The sequence below is a fragment of the Coffea eugenioides genome, chromosome 8 (assembly GCF_003713205.1).
Source record: "Coffea eugenioides isolate CCC68of chromosome 8, Ceug_1.0, whole genome shotgun sequence".
Classification (NCBI taxonomy): domain Eukaryota; kingdom Viridiplantae; phylum Streptophyta; class Magnoliopsida; order Gentianales; family Rubiaceae; genus Coffea; species Coffea eugenioides.
Window position 1 is genome coordinate 40,339,011 of NC_040042.1, and position 24,886 is coordinate 40,363,896.

At 36.9% G+C, this 24,886-nt stretch overlaps 2 protein-coding genes across 2 annotated transcripts; one reads left to right on the forward strand and one right to left on the reverse strand.

Moving 5' to 3' along the window:
* Window positions 1–8,888: 8,888 nt before the first annotated feature.
* Window positions 8,889–16,179, reverse strand: LOC113780759 (probable LRR receptor-like serine/threonine-protein kinase At3g47570). The gene is made up of 4 exons (XM_027326533.1): window positions 15,258–16,179; window positions 14,343–14,414; window positions 9,004–10,748; window positions 8,889–8,903 (listed from the first exon to the last, which is right to left on the reverse strand). Exons 1-4 carry the CDS (start codon window positions 16,177–16,179, stop codon window positions 8,889–8,891), a joined length of 2,754 nt encoding a protein of 917 aa, XP_027182334.1.
* Window positions 16,180–22,723: 6,544 nt separating this feature from the next.
* LOC113780760 lies at window positions 22,724–24,423 on the forward strand. The gene is made up of 6 exons (XM_027326534.1): window positions 22,724–23,029; window positions 23,110–23,198; window positions 23,749–23,833; window positions 23,920–24,015; window positions 24,096–24,191; window positions 24,277–24,423. The coding sequence occupies exons 1-6, from the start codon at window positions 22,973–22,975 to the stop codon at window positions 24,421–24,423; spliced, it is 570 nt and encodes a 189-aa protein (XP_027182335.1). The 5' UTR covers window positions 22,724–22,972.
* Window positions 24,424–24,886: the final 463 nt, after the last annotated feature.

The window sequence follows — 24,886 nt, forward strand, 5'->3', positions numbered from 1 at the left end:
TAAAAAATTCAGTCAACATGGTCCTAGAGAAATCAATTTTTTTCAGCAAGTAATTCAAATCTGAATTCCTGTCAAAAGAAATGGATTGCTGATCAGGAAGATGGACTTGAAGAGTATAAACGGACGGAGTCATTTCACTTAGCCGGAACTCATAGATTCGCCATAATGCTTCAGGTGGAGATATCCACCTGCCTTTCTGAAAGTTACTGATCTCATCGACGTCACTACAAGAAGCCTGATCAATGACCTGAAAGCTGATAAGATCAGGTCATTTAAAAACATATTTGTAAAGGTATTTGACAAGCTTCACTGTGGAACAGATTTCCACATTTATATGGCAATCGATCAAAGCAAGCAGGTATCGGTTATGAGGTATAACCCATCTATTATCCAACTCATGCCGCCGAACTTTACCTTTCTACCATCATTCCTCCTTCTATAACATGGATATGAATCTTCAGCATGAATGGTATGATCCGAAAAAATTTTTGGATAATGACTTTTACAAGAACCATTTTTCATGCAAGGACAACTTTTATCCATATCTCCACAAGGACCGTGAATCATATGCTTAACTACAAGAGAGTATAAGTGCTGGTATTCTTTTGGGTCAGGAAGTTCAGCGCAAACAATTTTATCATATGATTCAGCATTTAACAATTTGAACTCTGGCTTAAGAATTAATAAGACATGAGCATGAGGAAAGCCGCGTTTCTGGAATTCAATAGCATAGACACACGCTGCAACCTCTCCAAAAATGTGTTTATGCAGAAGTTCAGACTTAAGGACTTCAAATTTAGCTCTAAAAACTCTAGACAATAAATCTGGCCTATCCTGTAGCTTCTCTGTATATCTCAGACCTTCTTGAATCTCCTTCCACATAGGATTGCATGTCATGGTAAAAAAAATACCAGGTTTCCCATATTTCTGAACCAAAGACATGGCATCTAAATATCTGCGTTTCATATCCCTCGGACCCCCAATAAAAGATGCTGGTAAAATGGTCCTTCAACCAACTCTAGAACCCTGTGTCTGACCAATAGCAATGCTATCTAGAACTCCCTGGAGCACATCTGTGCGTATTTCATTCTGTTTTCTTCTGTGGAAGTCAAGCCTAGACGTCTCAATCTTAATGTAGGAACCCACGACAAACTGCTGAAACAACCTAAGACTGTGCAGCAACATAGACGCATCATCATCTCTGACTTGGAACTTGTAGCAATAATATTCTCTAGCATACACAAAATAGTCTTCAGTCGAAGCCTTGTCAGCAACTAAAAAGGACAGACATATAGACATAATAAGGAAAAAACGTACACCTGATGACTAAATGAAGTCAGAAAAAAGCAAGGGGGAAAAAATCTGCCTCTTTGTTCTAGCTCCAACAACTGCAATGGAGTATTTATGGAAGAAAGATCAACAGATGGGTCCATCTCAGAGAAAGTTCCTTTTTTTTCTTTTTATGAAATCGTTTAATTCCATAATGCCACCTAGATTCACCTCTAGGAAAGAGAAGAGGATACTGTAAAGAATCACAGCATCCATAATAAGGCTGGACTCTATAGCTCGTGCTAAAGTGACTATAAACTTGAATGTGAGGACGCATATCAACTGAATCATCGTCAGTTTCAGTCCAAATAGCAGCAACCTGGGACGCAGTAGGAAGGTTATATACTCGCTGGTCGAGTCCAGGATTACAATTGAGAATAATTCTATGATTCTCAAGGTTTGGAACATCCCTTAAGCTTTTAAAAAATTTTGCATAAGGATTATCTTGGAGCACATTCATAAGCAGCTTCAAAGTATCCTCACGAAGCTTATCAGAGTTTTGAGCTACCTTTTTTAATGCTTCATCAGTATCATAAACATATAATTGAATTCCACTAGCCTGATCACCGTTTGCCAGCAAAGAGTTCAAAAAGTGATAATCCTGACCCTAAACTTGAAAGGTATAAACTCCATGTTTATTCTTTGTTAATTCCCTGTCATATTTTGTAGCATACGATGTAAAAGCTACATTGTTATTATAAGTGCGAGCCTTTCTTCAAAAATCCTCACACTCCTCATCAAAACCAGTAAATAAACGTTTCAAACTGTAAGGCATGGGAGGAGAGACAATTTTAACCTCGCCTCCACGACAGCAGAAAGAAGAAGGTTCCATGTGAAACCTTTTGGCACCACAATGTTCACAATCTGGAACACTGGGAAGGATAAGAGATTCCTCAGGAATTCTTTCAAGCCTAGAAAGTTTTGAACGGCCACGTCGGCAAGAGACAGCTGTAAGTCCACAGCGAAAAACCATTATGCTAGAGAAACGAGACTAATTCTAATAGTTTTAAAAAAGAAAGGAGTTTGTGACCATATAAATGGAAACATAAGCTGGTACGAAGCAGTAGCATAAAAAGCTAAATAATAGGTTTGATTTTGTAAACAGCTACACTGGATAGATAAGAAGAAACTACGATCAGAAAAAGCGGCCAAATAACAGTATTACCCCGGGACAAAGAAGGTGTAGGCAGAGCTTTCGGCCGTATAGAAGGAGACAATTGGCTGTCAGAATGCAGCCGAGCATTATCTGTATGCTGCACAATACCATAAAGCTCATTCTGGCTACCAGTTCGCAGATAAGGATGAAGCGTTTCAGTAAAAGCGTGCGTATTTTCCCCCCTAGAAATAGACGGCAGAACTATTTCATTGGTGGCAGACGCTGATTCCATGCGTTGCTCTGCAGTAGGAATCACCAACCGACACAGGAGGGTAGACAATAAACAAATGTGAAGCAGAAAGAATGCAAAACAGAGGTTTCAGAGAAGCAGAAACAATTGAACTTGTACCACTAGAAGAAGAAAACGGAGGCAAACGGCAAAGACGAGTAGAGAAAGACGTTTGATTGTGAGGATCTAATGGAGTAAATCCAGAATTAAGATGGCAATCTGATTGTTGAATACCCCCAGCGTCCCGCCCATTAAGCCCAGTAACACCTAGATTACTAAGAGAGGCAGGCAAATGGGGAACCGACTCGTCATAACATCTACTATCGGCACGCTGAGGAGCACTATGAAAGGCGCAAGCAAGAGAGGTTTGACAATTATGCTGGCTACCCTCGCCCTGACCAAGGGGCGACCCATTTGCGCGACCATTACCAGGAACAGTAAGCCTTCTTTTCTTTGCAGCATTAGAATCACGGCGACGGCGCAAATGCTTGGCCTTTTCTTGCTCTGGCATTTCGGCATAGCGTTTGCGACGCCTTGAATTCCTATCCATGTTCTTAGACCGGAAGGCTGAAGAACATAAACTAAGCCCAACAACCAAAGGAAAAATGACACAGCAACACCCAGAGTGCAGAACAGGCAAGAGAAGAAATGGAATAGATACAATCACACAGCAACAAACACAGAGGCACGCAACAGAGGCATAGAATAGAGGACAAAACACTTTTTTTGTAACAAGAAATTCGAGCATAACAGGACAATAATAAAAACATGTAGAGCTGAATGAAAGAGCACAAGGAAGAACGAACGTGCTTAAAGAAAGAAACAGGAGGTTAGAATAGCTTTAAAACCTGAACTGGCTCAAACAAGCACTGACTGGAAACACACGTCTCCAAAGTCAAAGGAACACCAGGTGAAACAGAACTGGCGCAACACATTGCTACAGCTTCCAGAAAAGCAACGAAAGGTTTAGCACGTACACAACAGCAGAAGCAACAGAGAATAACATGGAGAAAGAAGATAAAAGCAAGGAAAATAGACAACAAAAAGCACAAACAAGCATTACAGCGAACAAATAGAGTGCAAAAAGGAGAAGAATGAAAAAAAACTGAGCAGCGAACAAGGCAAGGTTCAGAGGATGAAAGCGACCAACAAACAAATGAAGAGAGCTAAAAACCGAGCAAAAATGATAAAAAATATGGTTGCAACGAAAACAAACGCGAACATGCACAGCATCAACGAAGGCAACAGCACAAACCCGCATCACAAAAAAGCAGAGGAAGGAAAAGTAAGGAGCTAGAGCTGTAGTTGTGGAAGACGACAATGCAACAGTAACAAGCTACAAGCAAAGGAAAAACACTGGGAACATGCAGAAGAAACTTAAAACCCAGAGAAAAGGCAGAAAATCTCTGGAAACAAAAGGAACACCAACACACACAGCATCAGTGCATCATAAAAAAGCAGAAGGAAAAAAACTAAGAACCTGTAGCTGCATTTATGGAAGACGGCAATGCAACAGTAACCAACTCCAAAGCTAACAACCAGGAAACAAAAAGAATGTAAGACAAACAGAGCTAAAAGAGCACAACACAAAATTTAAAAAGCAAAAGCAACGGTGAAGACAGAATACACTCACCATAAGCACAGCAAACAAGTGATAGCAAAAAGTAGTGAACAGAAGACAGAGCAATCAGAAGCAAGCTAAATGGAACCCAAAAAGAAAGATATCCAGCAGAAACCGAGCGAATTGCCCAACGGTTACGAGGTTTCCTAGCATGGCCGTACAGGGATTAGATGCCGCGTTGTTAAAAGCGGAAGCAAGTTGAAGATTGAAAATTTGGCGGTAGAGGCCATTTGACACAGATGGGCACACCCCCAGAGATTATTACCAACAAATACTGAAGTAAAAAAACAGGTAAAAAAAACAAACTCTGAAGGAGCAAAACGTAATTTCACCTCTGACCAAGAGGCTGCTCTGCCGCTAATGACTAATGATGACTATGACTAATGACTAATGACATCAGTTCATTTGTTGTGGGAAAAAAATATATATAAAAACCATGCAAAAACTACCTGCCATAAAGAAGAAGAAGACTACCTGGTACGGGAAGTTGACATCATAACCAGCGGCCAATCCTTACAACGCACATGGGCGGACGACCATCAAACGTGGCAGGGGGCGGTTCCCTCTTTATCTATATGGTTGAAAAGGAATTTAACCCAAGCAACCAACTAGTAAGAAAATTTGGTTTAATTCGTACAGGGTATTTGTCAGCTTAGATCACTATCAATTGAAATGCAACAATTCTTGGATTAAATAATTAATTATAGGCCATCTAAGGTATTCCACCGAGATGATGCCAAAGTCTTTATTTTGGACGAAAGACTTCAACAATAATACTAAGGACTTGAAAACGTGGAATTTATAGTACATTGCATGACCTCAGTCTATTGTATGATCAATGCGTTTAGGTTAATTAGACTACACTAGAGCCAGTTTCATTATATTTATTTTCGATTTCAGATTTAGAAGGTTATCAGTGGAGGATGAATCAAAGAAAAGAGAGGGGATAAAAACAATGAAATTCTACCTAAGACTAGAAAAATAAACTGTCAAAGAATCAAATAAGTGCATAACGAACCAATTGCTTTTAACTGTAGAGTTAGGTAATGACATTTTTAGAATAATTATTATGACACTTTCTTATAGCGTGATGTACGTGAAAAAAATAATGATTGAGATAACAAAAAAATTATTAAAAAGTTTATTTGTGATTCAAGTAAAAAAAATTTCAAATAATAATGGATCGAAACATGCTTGTATGTGTATGCAGCGACTAGCAAGAAATAACCTACAGCCAGTGCTATCTATTGATATATCTTAAAGAAAGAAATCGACCAAAATAAATTTCTATTTATAAATTAATTTGCTCAGAGTCTACGTGCATTTCAATCATTTACTTGCTAGACATTACCTGCCTACCAAGGAAGATTTTTTCCACATGTTGGACTTCGTGGTAATTAGCGGGTTCTTCTTTCCAGAGAGTGATATAAAGTTATGGAGAAATTTAAACCCCTTTTCTTGTCATTTGAGTCTATGTTCCCCTAATCTGAGGTGATAGTGATACTAAAGTCACCTAATATTGCCATCTTGACGAAGACTACAAGGGTCAAAATCTATGTCTCTTCTTTTCAACCAATTATTCTAAAGTGAAGTGTGGAGAAAGATAAATAATTATCGGAGTTATCTTGACTTAGACCTGCAGCAATTATTTTCTTTTTTCTTATATCCTTCCTGTTAATTGGATGGAAAGAAGTGAGAAATAGATTCGAGACTTTGACCCAAGACCTAGACCTGCTACAGGTGTTCCCCTCCCTCTCCCACCACCCCCTCGGGCACAAAAAAAAAAAAAATTTCTACGCGCTGTAGTTATTATCTTTTTTCTTACATGCCTCTACAATTTCAAGTTCCAATTGCACCATGAGCTCTAGCATCACTTGTGTTTTTCCCCCCTGCATGCACCCTTATTTCTTTCTCTTTGTAACCATACTTGGTTTTGATACATGTCGAATCACCAATACACGAGCTTTAGGATAATCTTATGTGTAGTGAATAACTATGTCTAAAAAGAAATCGTAACAGCAGTTCTTGCTTTTACATCAAATGCAGTCATTTCTTTTTCTTCGAATTTTCTTTAAATGCACTATGCCCCCTAAAGTTTGGAATGTTTTACAACATAGTCTATAACATTAATTTTGTGACATTTTAGTCATTCTGTAATTCAACTTTGTCTTTGAGTAGTTGGTGTTTTTAGAATTTCAAAATCAGGTCTATTTTCAAATGTTCGAATCTTCAGACAAATATAACGTTACTTTCTATTTGAAAACTCATTTTTTTCTCTCATTTAGTCATTCTTCTCTTAGCTTGAGTAATCAATATATCTTTCAAATATTTTTTCCATTTTTCCTTTTCTGTACGTAAATAAAACTCAATTTCCAAAGCCTTCATGATGAAGATTCTTGGTTGTTTATGTGATAGGGTATGTGCTGTTGGTGATATATAATATTTGTCAAATATCTTTTTACATAAATTACACCTTCTTTAAACAAAATCTGCTGGTATTGTTTTGTTTCTTTTGTATTTCCAAAGCCTTCATGATGAAGATTCTTGGTTGTTTATGTGATAGGGTATGTGCTGTTGGTGATATATAATATTTGTCAAATATCTTTTTACATAAATTACACCTTCTTTAAACAAAATCTGCTGGTATTGTTTTGTTTCTTTTGTAGTTATCAATGTGAGAGGGAGTGTCTATTTTCTTTCCCACAAATATGGTGGGCTTTTCCAAAAAAAAATTCACTTGCTATCCATCCGTTACTTATCTCTAAAATAAGGGCAGCAGTGTTTTTTGACCAACCAATAATTTAGGTTAAAAAAATGATAGTCCAGACACTAACATGGAATAGAAATACGTGCAAGCCTATACAAAGAAAAAAAAAATCAAGAGTATTCAATCAAGTGAGGTCCATAATTCTAATCTCAATCTTGATTTCGACATTTGAACCAAACACCTCCTAAATGGTAAAAGAAGAGGAGACTGAAGACTTATTCAAGTTTTTTAATCCTCTAACTGTCTCATACCACAAAGGGCCATAATTTGTCTAAGCATACTATTATGTGGAAAGAAAAAAGTGGCACCAAAGAACTTCTGACTCAGTCTCAAGCCAAGAATTGGCGCATTATTTATTTATTTGTGCTATTTCCTTTCAAGAAAGACTGCAATCTGAGAAGAGAAGCCATTAAAAAAGTTTGTATTTTCAAATATTGACTCAAAAGGCACTAGACTAGAACAATCTTGTATGAATCCCGTTCATGTTTCACGTATTAATGCGGTCCAACGAAGAAGAATATAAATTCATCATGCTACTAGAATTTCCTCAACTGGACTTTAGTTATCTTCTCTACCTTACAAATGCATCAAAAATCTAACATTCGTTTTTCTGAGTTCATTTGAAACAGAATTAGTGCGAACGTCTTTTGAGAAGTATTGTACGTAAACCATGTTGTTTAAACATTCAAGAGTATTGTACGTCTTTTGATTGCAGTTTATACCTCTAGAAAGTCTATCTTTTTCATTTGTAGCCTAAAATTATTTTTTCATATGTTTCAGTTTTGGCCAATAAGTTTACACAGTCGACAAGAATTTATTGTAAAACTATCAACACCCTTGCCAAAATTAGCAAAATAGAGGTATTACTAAACAACACCAAAATCCATTGAGAGAATCCTTTACAAAATACTAAAGCACAGAATGGGCTCACTTGAATCTATAACCGAAACGTTTCTAAGTAACAAACAGGAAATCAACCATTCATGGATCCATGGCCCATCCATCCACCAGGCATCAAATACAGAAATGCCTGGATTCTATAGATTTAAGTCACAAGTCCCAAAACTGAAAATTAAATCTTACAGAAATGCTATGAATAAAAACTTATCCTATATTCCTATTACTATCTATTTTAAGGCGTGATATCTTTGATAAACTGAAGTTTGATCTTCTGCAATGCTCCTAGAACTTCTTTCATGTTTATTCTCTCCTCAGGAGCATCTGTCGTGCAACTTAAACTAAGTTGCAAGATAGACGATATGCATTTAATCTTCCTTTGTACCGTTTTATCTTCAGGATGAAACAAGTCTGCGTCTATAACTTGAATCACAGAATCTGGTGAGCATTCTTGTATCCAACGCCTGAGGTTTAATTCTTCTGTAAACATCTCATCCTTAGGCTTTCTTTTTGTAAATGTCTCCATCAATATAATCCCAAAGCTATAAACATCACTACTTGTTGAAATCAATCCTTCCAGTCCATACTCTAGCATCAAAAAATTTGAAACTAGTTGTTAAAGTCAAGTACTAGTACCAGTTCACCAATTTTACATATTTTCAAAATTTTTAAATTTCACATACTGTACTAGCCATTAAAGTTGAAACTTTAATTTGAATGACATAAAAAATTTGAAATTGGAATCAAGAAAAGTCACCTGGGGCAATATATCCAAATGTAGCAAGAGTCTTTGTTTGTACCACAGATTCTCCATCTCCCAACAACTTCGCAATTCCAAAATCGCAAATATGTCCAACCATGTCTTCATCTAGGAGAATATTGCTAGGCTTCAAGTCACAGTGAACTATAGGCATTGAATAGCCATAGTGAAGATATTCCAAACCACAAGCCACATCTATCATGATACCCAACCTTTGCCTGATACTTAGGACATGACGGTTTACATGAAGCCATTTCTCAAGGCTTCCATTGGGCATGTATTCGAGCACCAAAGCCTTAAAGTCAAGGCTAGAGCAAGCAGTAATTACTCTAGTTAAATTTCGATGACGAAGGCAGCTTAAGACTTCACATTCTCGATCAAAGCTTTTAAATGCACCTTCTAGCTGCAAATCGAATACCTTTATGGCCCAAACCATCCCATTTTCGCGAATTCCCTTGTAAACTGAACCAAAGCTCCCCGAGCCAAGTAAGTTACTCTCGCTGAATCCATTTGTTATTTGTCTAAGTTCATAGAAGGATGCCCTTTCAAATGTCGCCATGGGAAGCAAGTTCTGATTCGGAGCTAGAGTTTTCTTTCTCAACTTTAGCCTCATCAAAAAAATTGAAATCACCAAGGCTAATATGACAGATCCTGATGTCAACAGAACAATCATGACTATCCTTTTTGTCCTTGATTCATGCTCAAATGTACTTGCACAAGGTTGGAGCCAAGGACCGCCACACAATGCTTCATTTGAGAGAAAAGATAGGTTCGTGAAATTTGCAAACGGCCCTCCATGAGGAATCGGTCCTCTCAATCTGTTGTAGGACACATTAAAGTATTGGAGATCTGGCAGTACCTGTAATGAGTTGGGAATTTCACCTTCCAGATTGTTAAAAGATAGATCCAAATGCCGTAACTGCAACATATTCTTCATGGAATCTGGTATCAATCCTTGTAGCTTGTTACGTTCCAAGGAGAGTTCTTGCAAATCCTGTAGTGCTCCAATAGTGCTGGGTATCCTACCCAAGTATTGATTATTTGAAAGGTTCAAATAGACTAATGCCTTGAAGTTTCCAATTTCAGCAGGCAAAGAACCTGTCAAATAATTTCCTGACATGTCTAGCTCCAAAATATATCTGAGGCTCCAAAAGCTTTTTGGTATCATAGAACTTAACTTGTTAGAATTGAGATAAACATATCTGAGTGTTGTAACGTTTCCTAAACAAGAAGGCACCATACCAGAGAACATATTTTGTCCAAGTTTTAATTCTCCTAAGTTCAACAAATTACAAAACTCACTTGGAATAGCACCTAGTATTTGATTGTTGCTTAGATCTATCCTCTGAAGCTTCAAGAACCATTTGATTGTAGTGGGAATTAACCCTGTCAAACTATTGTTTTGAAAGAACAGATCTACTAAGTTGCTCAAATTACCAATCGAACTTGGAATTTCACTTTTGATTCCACAACTACCTGCATGAAAGGATTGGATTGAGCTAGAAAGATTTCCGATAGACTTTGGGAGGAAGCCATTCAGAGGATTCTTACCTATCCACAACCTTCTTAAATGTTTGCAGTTTGATAGGGATATGATGAAGCTCAACTCTTTGGATAGCGAGTCCTCAGAAAAATTATTTTGCCATATAGCAAACTGTTCCAGTAATCTCATGTTTGCAAGAGAATGAGGAATTGCACCAGTAAAATGGTTCATACCAAGGTGTAGCATTCTGAGCCTAGAAGCATTTGAGATGGACGTTAGTATAGTTCCAGTGAATTCATTTCCCTCAAGGTAGAGTTCCTCAAGATTGGGTAAGAAAGCACCTATAGTTGATGGAAGCTCGCCTGATAAATCATTCTCCGTGAGAGCAATAAGTCGTACAGTTGAACTATTGAAAAGTTTCAGCGGGATGGGACCTTTTAACCTATTCTCTCCCATGTGTAGTACTTCCAACTTGCTAAGATTACCAACCTCTTGAGGTATTATACCTGACAAATCAAATTGGTAAGAAAAAAATGTGAAGATTTTAGAATAGACAATGAGGAGTTATATTTTTGTATTTACACCTATTAAAAAGTATTCTTAACTGTATCACTATATAGTCTAATCAATACGAATATTTGATTTCAAGTATGTATACATTAGTAGGAATACCATTAGCATTACTAGTGATAAAGGGCACACTCAATTTACGTGCAATTTAAAAAAATCATTTTTTATATGGAAGAAATCAGTAAAAAATTTTAATAAATGAAAAAACTTTGATCTTTTAAAAGCTTTTTTAATATTATTTTAACAAATTTGGTAATTATAATGTTTGTTGTTGGTTAGCGGTGAAAGTTAGTTGTGCTATTGGTGGACAATACACAGGCAACATGTTAATCAAATGATAAAAATATAATTAAGTGACCGTGATGATAATATTGAAAATTTAAAAGTGACAAATATAGTCTAATTAAATTTCACCTATATGCACTCCGGTTATTATGTCATCAATTCATTCGCATTAATTTGGTATAATACTATTACAAATGCTTTTTTTTAAAATTTCTTTATGTTATGCCCACAAATATAATGAACAATCATGCAACAACATATCATTTCTCCTACAAATATTCTGATAAGTGCTTGTTTTGCATATTTATGTATGGTTACCTATGTGTATTTTAGTGTGTTTTCATTCAAGTTCAAGTCGAATAACTAGGTTTTTGCATTTTGGTGGTTAAGTGAGAAAATTTTCATTTCTATGGACTTAAGTGCGGAACTTTCATGTTTTTATAGATTTTGATAATTCAATCATCAATTGAAGGGAAGTGAGAAGATACTTGCATGATTGTTGATGATTTTAAGTGGAGATCATGTGACATGAAGGAGCAAGGGATGAAATGCAATCAAGAAACAAGAAGAAAAGCATTGGCAGCAAAGATGCATTTTGGTACATTGGCTATAGCTTGAGTTACAAAACTTGAATTGAGATGATTTTTAAATCATTTTAAAGCTAAGAGGAAGGACTACAATTCTTATGCGAACTACAAGATCCAGTTCTCATGTTTTCATAGTGAAAAATCCAAATTACTGAAGTGCTTTTCTCATATAATGATATCTAACCAATCACTAGTATTTTCATCATAATTCAGTTCCCAAATCTCAAAATGACTTGATTCTTGAGTCATTGGAAAACTATCAAAAAGGGCTACAAATTTGATTTTTTAAACAAAAGCTAATTCAGCTTTATTCAAGTAGAAATTTCCACATGAATGGGCTCGGATTCCTGCAGAATGAATTGCAGGTAGAGGGCAAAAGACTAATGAAGAACAAAGCAAAAGGATGGATCTGTGAACGGATCCGTGGACCTCAGGTCCATGGATCACCTCGTGGAACCACTTTGGAAGTATTTTTCCTGCAATTTTTCAGCATAAACAAGGGAGCAATCTAGCCGACTCCAACAATCTGTGCACGGATTGTCGGCCGGATTTGAGTCAGAAAAGCAACACAACTTGAACGACTTGCATAATAATTGAGCCTTTCCTTTTCCCTATTAATGAGACTTCTCTTGGATGATTTTTGTAAACAAAAAGAGGGAGAAAAACACTATCAAAATGTAGATTTAAACTAGAAATCCTTAGTCTTCTTAGTCGAGGTTGGATTACTGTAGGATTAATTTACAATTAGTGGGTTGTTCTTCAATTTTTGTATTAGCTCAACAAGGGAACAAAGGGAGATGAAGATGGAGAAGTTGAGCTCTAGGGACAATGGTTTGATCTTTTCTAACATTTTAACTCTTGTATTTGATTCCTTTGTTAGTTTTAATACAATATTGGATTGTATTTTCATTTGCTTTATATTTAGCTAACGTTTCATGCCTTGGGTTGTATGAACTAGCTATGATTTGTTTGTGAGATTTGCTTGGGAGGTTGATGCTATTGTTTTGAGTAAGTTATTTAGTACTTTTGATTCTTATAATCAGGATTAATTGGCTATTAGTTGTGATTATTTAAAGATATTGGATTATCAATAAAAGTTGTAATTCAATGTTAGTTCAAGAAAGTACTAAATTTAAAAAATACACTTACGAGAGTAGAGGTCCACCTTTATGACTTGTTTTATAGTAATTTCATAGAAGCTCATGAAATTGTAACGAATTTCACAACCACGAGAGTAGATATAGATTGGTTATAAGTATAGTTGATTCACTACAAAAATAGATTTCACGTGCATAAGGAAATTAAGTCATAACTAACCAAGGTACTAGTGTTCAATTGCCCAAGTAATATTGCTAGCAAAAAATGGTTATGAATTCCATTCCCTAGGAGCTTCATATTATTGATTTATTTCCTTTTTATTATATGTTTGTATTAGTGAGCGTCTAAATAATAAAGGAGTTCGAATAGCATCGATAATTGATCACTCTTCTTTGTGAGATTGATTCTTAATATCATATATTCAAATATGATCTGTATACTTACAGTTGTGTATGGGGTATTTAGGAAGTTACACATTTAAAACTTGAGGTAGAGATTATTTATATATACACACCCCACACATATCATATTCCATTTCAACTAATTAATTAACCATTCGTTTACTCCTTTACAATTTATTAATTTAATAATTAATAATAATTTCTCCTATGATTGGTTTAATTAAATGTACATATTAATTTACGATCACTTTCCTCCTACCCATGATTGGTTTAATTGTCCTCGTCAAGTGCTTCAACCACTAACAAGTTACCTTTTTAATTCCCCAACTCTGCCCACCATACTTAAAGCCCTGCACTTTCTGTTCTTTCAATCTTCTTTATGTTCAATCAATTTGGGCCCCACAACCCTATCACAACAGCACCTTGGTACTCTTAACTTGTACTGAGCCTTATGTCTCTCGATAAAATTTACAGCTCGTGTGCCTGATCGAAACCACTGTGACATCAGTAATTGTATTTGTGTCTTCCATGTACTTGATCCGTACTCATTGGTACAAACTGCTATACCATTTTGTAGAATTTTTGCCTAGATGAGTAGTAACCAAAGCATGACAACATGGCAAAAATTTTGTATCTCACATATCTAAAGTCAAGTAGCTAAATTTAATGAAAGAGGAAGCATGCCAACTAATTCAGGGGTAAAGACAGGAAAGCAAGTGGTATAATTCATTGACAATTTTGGAAATGACAAAACATTTTGAGACAATGTTGCAAACGAAATAACATGACATTATTGTCAAAAGGGACAAACGAAATCCAGACCAGTTGACCCTGTTGAACCTCGACCATGTGTACCCTCTCTCTAAGTACTTCCTCATCTTCCTTTTTCCCATTGTATAATCTGTTAGCCCCCTATCAGTATCTCTATTTTTGAAGTGCAATCAATTGAAATTTGAAGTTGAGTTATAGATGTAGGCTGTAGCATATTGAGATCAAGCTGATCAAAATCGTTTTGGCTTATGCAGTGCACTAGTATGACTGACCAATTGACGTATGAAAAAGAGTCCATTCGTTTTGGCTCAAATTCAAGTTTGAGAAAAGTATTCTAATGATGGAATAATGAAATAGATCTCATGCCAAAATGTATCAAGATTTTTACCTGTCACATTAGCACGCTCCATGGCTAGTATCTCCAAATTATAGAGATTGTCAATGGCTTTTGGAATTTCACCTGCTCAAAAATCATGGCATCATGATAAATATAATTCACGGCATGGCATAATTATATGTATATAACATATATGCATTTCAGAATTCTAAGGATCTTCAGTTTAGTTTCAAACAGTATCATGTAAATCTCTCATAAATATTGACAAAATGACCATTACATACACTTCCAAAAATTGGAGGTCATTTTGGTGCCAATCTCTATGCCTATGTCAATGGATTTTTAAATGTGTGCATAAATTAGAAATAAAATTGATATAAAATCTAAATATGAATATCGAAATTAATACTTTTTACATTTTCTTTCATAGACGGTAAAGCCATGAAGTTTCAAATGTCCAAAAAGTTTAACGGGAAATTACTCAAAACCACCCATGTGGCTTGAAAATATACTTTTAACATCCTTATGCTTTGGATTCAAAGGCAAGAGAGATGTAATCCATCAGAACCAATGGTTTTGTGCAAAAAGACTACTCTACCCCATTAGTATACATACTGTTAATTGATCCTTCTTTCACAATTTTATTTCTTACATCAACAAAATTGTGTGTTTGGCATAGTCATTAATCCCGGCCTAGACATCAACCCGGCAAGGCCATTGGTATAACAAGTTAGCGGCTTAACCAAAATATTTCAAACATCCCCATGTAATCATTGATGAACAAAGAATGCAAAAAGAAGGAACCTTTGCTTATATTCAGTCTGCTTAAACATTTAAGTTTGAACTTAATCTACTTAAACATTAAGTGTTTCTCCACACCCTGCAAGCATTTAAATCTGTGATCAATTGGTGCTCGAAATACACAAGAATTTTTCCCACCCAAAACAAAGTCAAGTCGGCACTTACCTGTCAGGTCGTTCCCACCCAAAATTATTTGTGTAAGAGTGGTTAGATTCCAAATTTCTTTTGGTATATATCCTCGGAATTTGTTGTAAGACAAGGATAAAACTTGGAGTATTGAACATTCTCCGATGCCTGATGGAATTTCACCTTCAAAGTAATTCCATGATAAGTAAAGCCCTTTAAGTTGTGGGAGATGATCGCAGATATGTGCTGGAAGGTAACCCAATAAGCTATTATTCGTAAAACTAATAATTTGCAATGAGGAGAGGTTAAACAAATCCCATGGTAGAGGGCCAACAAGTTGGTTATGTTGAATGTCCAAAACTGTCAATTTCGGTAGAGCGCTGAATTCTTCTGAAAGATTTCCAGTAAAAAAGTTGAAACCCAACCTGATGGTCTCTAAATTTGTGAAATTAGAGAGCCTGCCTGATAATGAACCTGAAAATCCGTTATCTCGGAAGGATAAGTATTGGAGTGCAGTTAAACCTCCCAACCATGACGGTAGTTCTCCTTCAAAGGCATTATCTTCCAAGTTGATGTACTTCAATCGGCGTAGATGAGATAGCTCGGTTGGAAGATGTCCATGAAAGCTGTTATTCATAGCATTCAACCTGACGAGAAAAGAAAGATTACCCAACTGTGGAGGTATAGTTCCTGCAATTCCCATGTAAGAAAGGTCAATGGCTGCGACTCTATGATGACGAGCATTACAAGTGATACCAATCCAGTTGCAAACAGAGGTAGAAGTGGACCAGTTGGTTGGGATGATCCTTTGAGGATCGAAAATTGTGGATTTGAAGGCCAGAAGTGCATTCAGATCGATAGTGTTGTTTTGGTTGTTGGCAACACTTGCGCTAGCTGAGCTTGTTGTTATAAAGTGCAACAGTAGCAAGGCTGCAACGAAAAGAAAATAAGTTCTCTGCATTGCTTATATAGAGGTAAATAAAACTTGAGGAATGCCAAACAAATATAGAACATGAGTACATTGTGACCTTGGGCAGCACTTATATAGGCACATACTTGCGGTTGACTTAATATTTTTCCACAACATATGTTGAATAAAAAATATAGCCTTGACTCTATCTCTGAGACATATGTTTTTAATTTTTCACAATTTAAAACTAAGTTAAATACCAACTATTGACTCGTAAGTGTGAAATTGTCATTTGTACCCCACGGCTGACAATTGTCATGGTAGATTTTCAAGTGTATTCTCGATCTCTATGGGTCTTTCCCAGTATTTTTGGACAATTTAAGCAGCTTGTCTTGATGAAGACCACATTCACTAAGGACGCTGTCTTGATGAAGACCTGCTGCTCTATTCTCTGGATACTGATGTTTTGTTGTCCCTTACTTGCTAGGAATTAAATGCCCACTGGGGGAATAGTAGTAATAATGGGGGAAGATTAATTCCTCTCTTTGGACATCATTGGGTTAGTTTGAAATAGTAGTAATAATGGGTATGGAGAATTCTAAATTGCTTGTCTTGTCACGTTAGTGCATGCTCTCCTAGTCTATTGGTGATAATCACATATCATTACAATCTTGAGGATGCTATCTTGACAGAGAACCGTGAGAGTCCAAGTCTCAAATCTATTGGGTGTGTTTATTGAAAAATATATTTGTTTATGGTTTGTAGTTGATCCACCTTGAGGATGCGATAAATACAAATTCGTTTCTAGGTTTCAAGTCATTAATAACGATGAACTAACAAAATAGAGGGATAGGAAGTTGTGCAGTGTTAGACTAAATACAGAATTGCCAGGCATGTATTCTAGATGATTTACTTCAATACTTTCAAAATTAGTTATATTATTTACAGACTAAGGTCTTGTTAAATTTTATCATTTGATTGTAGATTATTACAGAATGCTTTTCCAAGTATTAAAAACACACTTTAATTACTTCCCAAGATTACAAGTTCTCATTTATCATCCTATCCTATTTTTAGTAACATTCTCAATTTTAACCTTCTCAATTTCCTCAGACTAGTTTTTATGTATTTTTCTTCAACTTTCGTTGTTATGTTTTGTAGAGTAATTGATATGACAAGCAATTCCAGTGTTTCACCATTCTCTGTGGCATTTTGAGTATAACAATTTTCAAGGAATGATAAAAGGTATATACTACTCCAAGCCAAGCTAAAATTATTATGTCTCTGAAAACTTCAATAAGAGAAAGAAGAGCTAAAAGCTTGTTGTCCCTTCATTATTTTGTGGACGGACAATTTTATTCCTTTATTCCATTAGTTCAAACTGCAAAAATTGATAGAAAGTCCAAAAGTTTACACGTTAAATTGTTTGGTGACTTAAATGGTACATATTATAGCTCGGGAGCTAAAAGTGTATAAAAATGACATCTTAGGGAGTTAAGAATTATGTGACTTTATCACATCCACACAATTGAATAGAGTTTTTGTATCATAAATTATGTGATAGGGTGTTAATTGTTGGTTATTTTATTATTAATTTTTTCTTTATCCTTGTCAAATAGTATTTTAAATTTTTGATATATACTTATATTTAATATTTGAACCTATCTACAGAAAAGCGATTTGAAAAGTGCTAAACAAGGGACCTGCCGGAGGAAATTGCCCCACACGTAAAAGAGTCCAAAAAGCCTCACAAAATTGGCCTGCATGAAGCTACAACGGATGGCATTTCTTTTGGCTGATTAGAAGAATTGCTGACTAGGACTCTTACTAGGAAGTCTTTGCCTAGCAATAGGAAACAAGAAGGAGAAAAAGTCGGCAGAGCTTCAGTTCACGGCTTGTACTCTTTTACTTCAATTTCGGCAGGGACCACGCGGAAAAGATTGATCATTAGTGATTCTTTGGAAAAGAAATGTACAGAGGCTTGTGAAGTGGATTGGACTCTCAATTCGTGCGGGGACCACGGGACTAGATAGCATTAGTCATCTTTGGCTTTAAAAGAGAAAGGGGCGTACAGAGAGCTAGGATCAATAGTTCTAGCTTAACTTTTGGCATAGTTTAGTTTTTATTCTTTCTGAGTTCTTTTGATGGCCTGGATCTCATTTAAATTACGTGGAGATTTTCTCATGAAATGTGGCTAAGTTTTTCATCTAGTCGAAGGTCAACTTGAAGACTCGATTCCAAATATCTGTGAGATCGAATTATTTTACTTATTTCTTTTATTCATTGGTATTCGTACGTTTTCTGGTTTAATTACTTATGATTATTTTGTTATTTGAATGTCAAGGATCCGATATTCAAATTAACCTAATAATCTACTGTCATATTAATTGATTGAATCCGTAATTGTTCTGTTGATTAATACCAGTGGCGACTAGCGTGATTAATTTCATGTTAGAGAAACGTATGATCTAATTTAAACAAATCCTCGTAGCGTGTTTGTTGATTAGGGTTGGGTTTTTCGAATTATTAATGCAATCGAGTAATCAAATCCTACGGTCGTACCTAGAGTTATTTATTGGTTAGGGAAATAGTTAACGATCGTACCTTAACTATCGAGAAATTAAGAAAAGGTTGGTTGTTCATCGCGTGTATGACAACTATAACCAATCTATTAATGAGTAATTGAATTATCTTTGCATCGATGATCAGTTGCATGGACCGTGTCTGGAAAGTTGAACCTTTGGCTAGAGTCATATTAGTTATTGATTAATTTCTATTTATTTCTAGTAGTTGTTTTATTAGGTAGTTAATTAGTTATTTTATATTCTCCAAAAACCCCCATACTTCGGACTTTGAAAGAAATAAGTTATCCCCAATCCCTATGGATTCGACCCTGCTCACCGCTATATACAAAATTTGTATTTTTCTTGAGTAGGTAATTATTATTATACTAGCTCGACACCCTGTCATTGTGGATCCAGATTCACTTGTGGAAAAAAAATTACACTAAGAATATATGATATATTAATTCATAGTTATGATTATAAAAAGTAATATACATTCCAGAATACATGCATATAGAAACTAAAAAATAAGCTACAATGGGAGCTTTGGTCTACCATATTGGGAGAGAAAGGACAAGTCGAATTTTTTGCTCGTAAGGCTGTTGCTGGTCGTGAAGGATATTGGTGGCAATGTGAGGGCTAATTCCTTAAATTAAAACTAAAAAAAATATTGATCAAATGTTGCTCTGACAAGAATAGTGTACCAAACTATATCCGCTGTGGTAAGGCAATTTCTCTTTTTTTTTTTCTATATGGCTGACACTACTGTGCTAAGTCAAAACAAAAAAGGGTCTGACAGATTCTTTTCTGGCAGAAGCTGTCATAGTTGTGCAGCCTTTGACTGGATTTAAAAAAAAAAAATTGTCCCCCGCCGTGTTGACTTTGCTGGCAGGGGTGTTTTTATTATTATTATGAGCAGGTCAGATGTTGAAGAGGGTGGAGAAACCGTTTTGAAGGTTATTCCAGTATGTATTGAACTGTAGTTCTGATGGCAGTAGGACTGAACTGGTTTTCAAGTGCTTGTCTTTTTTCTTTTTTTCCTTCTTCTTGTACTACATTGAATGATTGCCATTTTTAACATCATTCTCATATCATGAGTTATTAGATGTGTAAATTGTTTATGAGTCTTCTGGTGTGCTTCTGTAGGCGGTTGCCCTGGTTGTTAGAGGGAAAAAGTGGTCATCAACAAAGTGGATGCGAGTCCATGAGTACAAGGTGTAATTTACTGGGCACATAGTTATTGGTATATGCATTTGACTCTTTTCACACAGTCCACATAGTTCACTGCATTTAATTTAAATACAGATTTCTCCATTCTAGTAAAGCAATTTCTGTTGAAGCTCTTATATATTGCCCATGCTCATCCGTCTCCTAGTTGCAAATGGATAGACATACCTGGCAGATGGTTTATCATAGTTCCAAAATTGTCTGCTTGTATTCTTCTTTCAAGTTTCATTTGGTATACAAAGTCTTTGATACTGTCAGTTCATGGTCATAGTTCAAATCACTTGAATGTTTAAGCAGTCATTCTGTGCATTCTTCTTATTTAATTCATTTCACTTTGTTATGTCTATCGCCCTCCTCTTTACATAGTTTCAGTCTGCATTAACTCTATTATCCCCTAATCTTTGCTTTGTATTCTTTGCTATAGCATAACTGGACAAATAGTCATACTTCTTGGCGAAAAGTGTATAATGAGTTCTTCTGAATTGAAAGAGCATAAATTGCATGGGAGGGCGGGTCCGAGTCCAAAAGATGCAGAAGGTTTTGTTCATAGTACAAACTACAAATGGAGATGTTGAATTGAAATGTTAATGGGCAAATTCAAAATTTAGGAAACCAAAGGAGCTAGTTTTTCTGATGTTTAGCATCAACTCTTTCTAATGCCTTTTAGTCAGCACTACACAATTATTGGCTGCCGTGCTTAGTCAGCACGAAAGCTTTGGCCTTTAAAAAAAAAAGAAAAAAGTGGAGTACCCTAATCGTACTTCGTCAGCATGACAGGTATAGTTTGGTACACCATCTTTATCAAAGTAACATTTGGCCGACTTTTTTTTTTTTAAAACTATAATCTAAGGAATTAGCCGTGTTTGACCAATTGGAGGAACGGTCACAAACCAGGGGAAAATCTATGCCACGTGTTGGACTTCGTCTCGGATGTGCAGGTTATTTTCAAATGATAAATGATAGTAAGGATGTTGCTGCGGTATGTTTACATGTCAAAACAGAGGTGTGGAAAGTTAATGGAAAAGACATTCAAGCATTTTGGGCCACAAACGGTAGGGGAAGTGTGTTGGGCGGGCACGTGGAAAGGGCTTTTGTGACGTGCAACCGGAAGATCTATTGGGGGTTGAAGGGGACTCCAGCTGGGCATGTGAAATGTGGAGGGGCCGAAATGAAGCAACCGGGAAAGTGAGGGTTTGTACGCGAAAGTAGGGCATGGAAAAAAGGCGCGAAGCTTACTGGATAAGCTAAAGAGTGCAGGCGTATTAGAAAGGAAAAAGCGCCAAAAGCTGAGCAGGAGGAATAGCAGAAGATAGGGATTTGTTATGGAGCTGGCGGCGGAAATAGATGCTTCGGATATGCAGTGGGACAGTGAAGGAGAAAGCGAAAATGTAGTATCGCCGATGCATGAGAGTGGAACACCTTCGAAATTTAAAAGTTGCAGCAGTGAACGGAAGGCCATTCGTCGGACGGCGGAAACAATGGTAGTATCGCTGATGCATGAGAGTGGAACACCTTCGAATTATAAAAGTTGCAGCAGTGAAAGGAAGGGCATTCGTCGGACGGCGGAAACAATGGTAAGCCACTCAACTCATTCCGTGAAGAATATGGTGGATTGGATCTCGGATGAGCAGCGGCAGGCTGTCAGAGAGTTTGGATTCGGGTCAATTTTGAATGTGAAGGGAGTAGAGGTTGACGAAGAGATGTTGAAGTGGCTGCTGGATAACTTTGATGTAGATCGGAGGACACTGAACGTTCATGGGTACTGTCTACAGGTGACAGCCGAGGATGTGGAATGTGTACTTGGTTTGAGCAGCCGTGGGAAAGATATTGAAAGCGAAAAGCGAAGGCAAGAGATGGATACAGAGTTGGAAAGAGAATTGAATATCAGAATAAATAGCGGTGAAATTGTAGTGGAGGAATTGAGGCACAGTATATGTAGTTTGCATAACGAAGGCTTAGAATTCAAAGTGAAGTTCGTATTGTTTGTTGTTGGTAGGTTGTTAGCACCAAGTTTGGATGACAAAGTGAGCCGGGCTCTGGTGGCTGTAGTGGCTACAGAGGAGAATATGGAAAATTTGAACTGGTCGGAATTCATACTTGACAATTTGGTGAAGAGCATCCGTGATAGAGACGGCAACGGAATAGCGGGATGTGCACTTTTCTTGATGGTATAAGAAAGACGCACCATTTTGTATTAGAGATAGGAATTGCTGGAATAATGAAATTAAACTTTGATAGAAAAGACCCGTAAATGATGGTAGGCGTTTTTGTCCGTGCAGATTTACTATCTGGAACGATTCTATATCGAGGGTGAGGACGAGTTTCGCAAGTTCCAGCCGAGAGGGCCGAGGCTAAGATTTTGGGGAAGGTACGAGATTAATGAAAGCGTGCGAATATTGAGGAGGAATCACATATTTGAGGGGGAACAGGTAATGTAAAATCCTTTCGTGTGAATTGTTGTTGAAATTGCAATCTGCATTTTGTGACGTTACTAGTAGTACAAAACTGAAGGGTTGTAGTGACAGGGCAATGTGCAGTTTTACAATAACATAAGCTGTAGAGAAGACATTGATAGAAGACTGATTGAAATTGAATGTGGTAATAAAGATGTGAAGGATAGTATTGGTAGAATGGAAGCAATGATTGAATGTCGTTTTGAAAGGCTGAGGAGCATGTATGAAAGTGTGATGAACGTGTGCAAAACAAACCGGGCACTTGGTGTGGAGGGTGGGCAGAAGGACGATTGGCGCGGTAATGTTAAAAGAGGGAGTGAGTTACATAAATTTAGTCCTACAACGCCAGATTTTAGGTCCAAAAGCAGGAGTGAAAATGATAGAGTGACTACGAATAGTACTGTAATGGGTGAAAAGAGTGCATCGAAAATTACAAAGTGGAGGAGTAGAAAGAGACTAAGGATGGACAATACGGAGAAGCCTGTGGGGGAAGACAAACAAAACAGAAGGCAAGGTAAAAGAATAAAGGTATGCATCGGTTTGTGCCAAGGTATTTGTAGCATTAGAAAAGTAAAGTATAAATTGTAGTTTTATGTACAGATGGATAGCAGTGTGATGAACAAGTGTCAAACGAAGATCGTTGCTTTATTGGCAAAGGTGAGTATTCCAACGTTCCAGAATTACTAAAGTATGGGAAATTATAGACAATGAAAGATGACATATTTTTGTGGTAGCAGGAAACGAGGCTGGCATCTATCGGGGAAAAATTGAGTGAGGGACGAGCAAAAATACTGAAGTTCTTGTTTGACACTCAGCTGTCGCAAGGGTATGTACTGGAACATGGATTTGTTAAATCAACAGTTCTATTTTGTTTTATCCTTTATTTGAAATTGCAATGGGAAAGGGGACAGAAAAGTATTTGCAATTATAAGGTTGACTGAATATGTAGTATGATTATCCCCATAGGGGAGAGGGCATAGGAACGAAAAGCTTCGAAGCAGTTAAAATTGGTTTACAAGTGAGCATAAAACTTACAATTTGTGTGCTGTCAATCATGCCACCTTATATAAAAAGCAAGGGTAGGTAACATGGTTGCATATAGAATAAAAGGTGAGTATTCCAGAAGTTTGAGAATGGAAGTACAATGATAACTGAATGACCCTTATGGTGAGTACATAACCGCCTTAGGCTAACTGAATGACCGTAAGGACCGATTGGGTCATTGAAACCGTGATTGCTGGTTGTATTAGTGAGGAAGAGCGAACCTACTCTGGCCGTTTTAACTCGAGTGATTGAAAATGATGATATCAAGTTTGTAGATTATGAAACTGTAATACACATAGGGAAAAGATTAATGTACGCTGTTGTAATGACAGGGAAGTACTGGTGTCAATTAAGGGGCAGACAGCAAGTCGGGATGCAATGGGGTCCTTGCTTCCTGAAAAACCCATGGCATGTGATGTGAGTAAATTGAGGGATTGAAATTGGGTGGTGTTGTGTGGACTGTTTCATGGAGGACGAAGTGATGTGAGTTGAGTTTGGTGCAGATAATCAATTGCTATTGTGCGATGAAAACAGCAAGGCAGCAAAGGCGTCTTGACGATCATTCAATGCGATGGTGGTTCATGCCAACTTGGTTTCAGGTACAAGTGTTCGGCCAAAGTTGGGGGGTGTGAGTACGTACATTAATATTAAAATGTCATATTTGACTGTCGTGTTGTAGCAAGAGATTTTGGAGTTCAACAAATCAGCAGACGAGCTGTACTGTACATATCTACAGGAATGTAAAGTAGGAGGTAATATAAAAAAGTGTGAGAAGGTACGAGCAGCTACTCTGTTATGTAGCAAAATGGAATAGATACAGATGCCATGATGATGACTAACTAACCGCTGCTATGCTTCAGATATTCGTGCCAATGTGGCACGATGAGCATTGGTATATGTGTGTGGTGGACATGGGAAGCGAAGAAGTATTAATTTATGATTCAATGAGAGGAGACGAGCAAACGGATATGAATAGGCGCAGCTCCGTGGAGACAGTGGTAAACTAAGTCGGTTTGTCAAACATTTCATGAACACGACCATCACCTTTACAATTGGTGGCAGTAAACTTAAAATTGCATATGTTTTTCTTGTATGGCCGTCAGATTGAAAGGTTGGAAGCAGCGCTGACTTATGGTTTGGAGGGGCAGTATTCGTCATGCCTTTGGCTGTACAAAATAAAAGCTGCAGCCACATGTCCACAGCAACGGAATGCGTAAGTTGCACCTGCATAGTTTTGGAAGTTTTTTCCATAGTTCAGCAATGGTTGTGTCTAAATTTGTGGTTATGGTTTGTAATGCAGGTGGGATTGTGGGTTATTCATGCTGAAGTACATGGATATGTTATCAAGTGGAATTGGAAGCTGGAAATGGAATCAGGTAAGCAAAAAGGAATGGCGTCGTGTGCTGTAACAGTAAGTGTGTTTGCTTGCTTTGGTTGCGAACGATGGAGATAGTAACAAATTTATCGGCG

Bases quoted from the DNA above. Each gene is read 5' to 3' on its own strand.
- LOC113780759 (XM_027326533.1), bottom strand. From the start codon at position 16,179: ATGCAGAGAACTTATTTTCTTTTCGTTGCAGCCTTGCTACTGTTGCAC. The intron at 14,415-15,257 runs GTAAGTGCCGAC...ATTTTTGAGCAG, and splicing joins GGGTGGGAACGACCTGACAG to GTGAAATTCCAAAAGCCATT. The intron at 10,749-14,342 runs GTAAAAATCTTG...TTGATTTGTCAG, and splicing joins GGAGCGTGCTAATGTGACAG to GTATAATACCTCAAGAGGTT.
- LOC113780760 (XM_027326534.1), top strand. From the start codon at position 22,973: ATGGATAGCAGTGTGATGAACAAGTGTCAAACGAAGATCGTTGCTTTA. The intron at 23,199-23,748 runs GTATGTACTGGA...TTGTAATGACAG, and splicing joins GACACTCAGCTGTCGCAAGG to GGAAGTACTGGTGTCAATTA. The intron at 23,834-23,919 runs GTGAGTAAATTG...AGTTTGGTGCAG, and splicing joins AAAAACCCATGGCATGTGAT to ATAATCAATTGCTATTGTGC.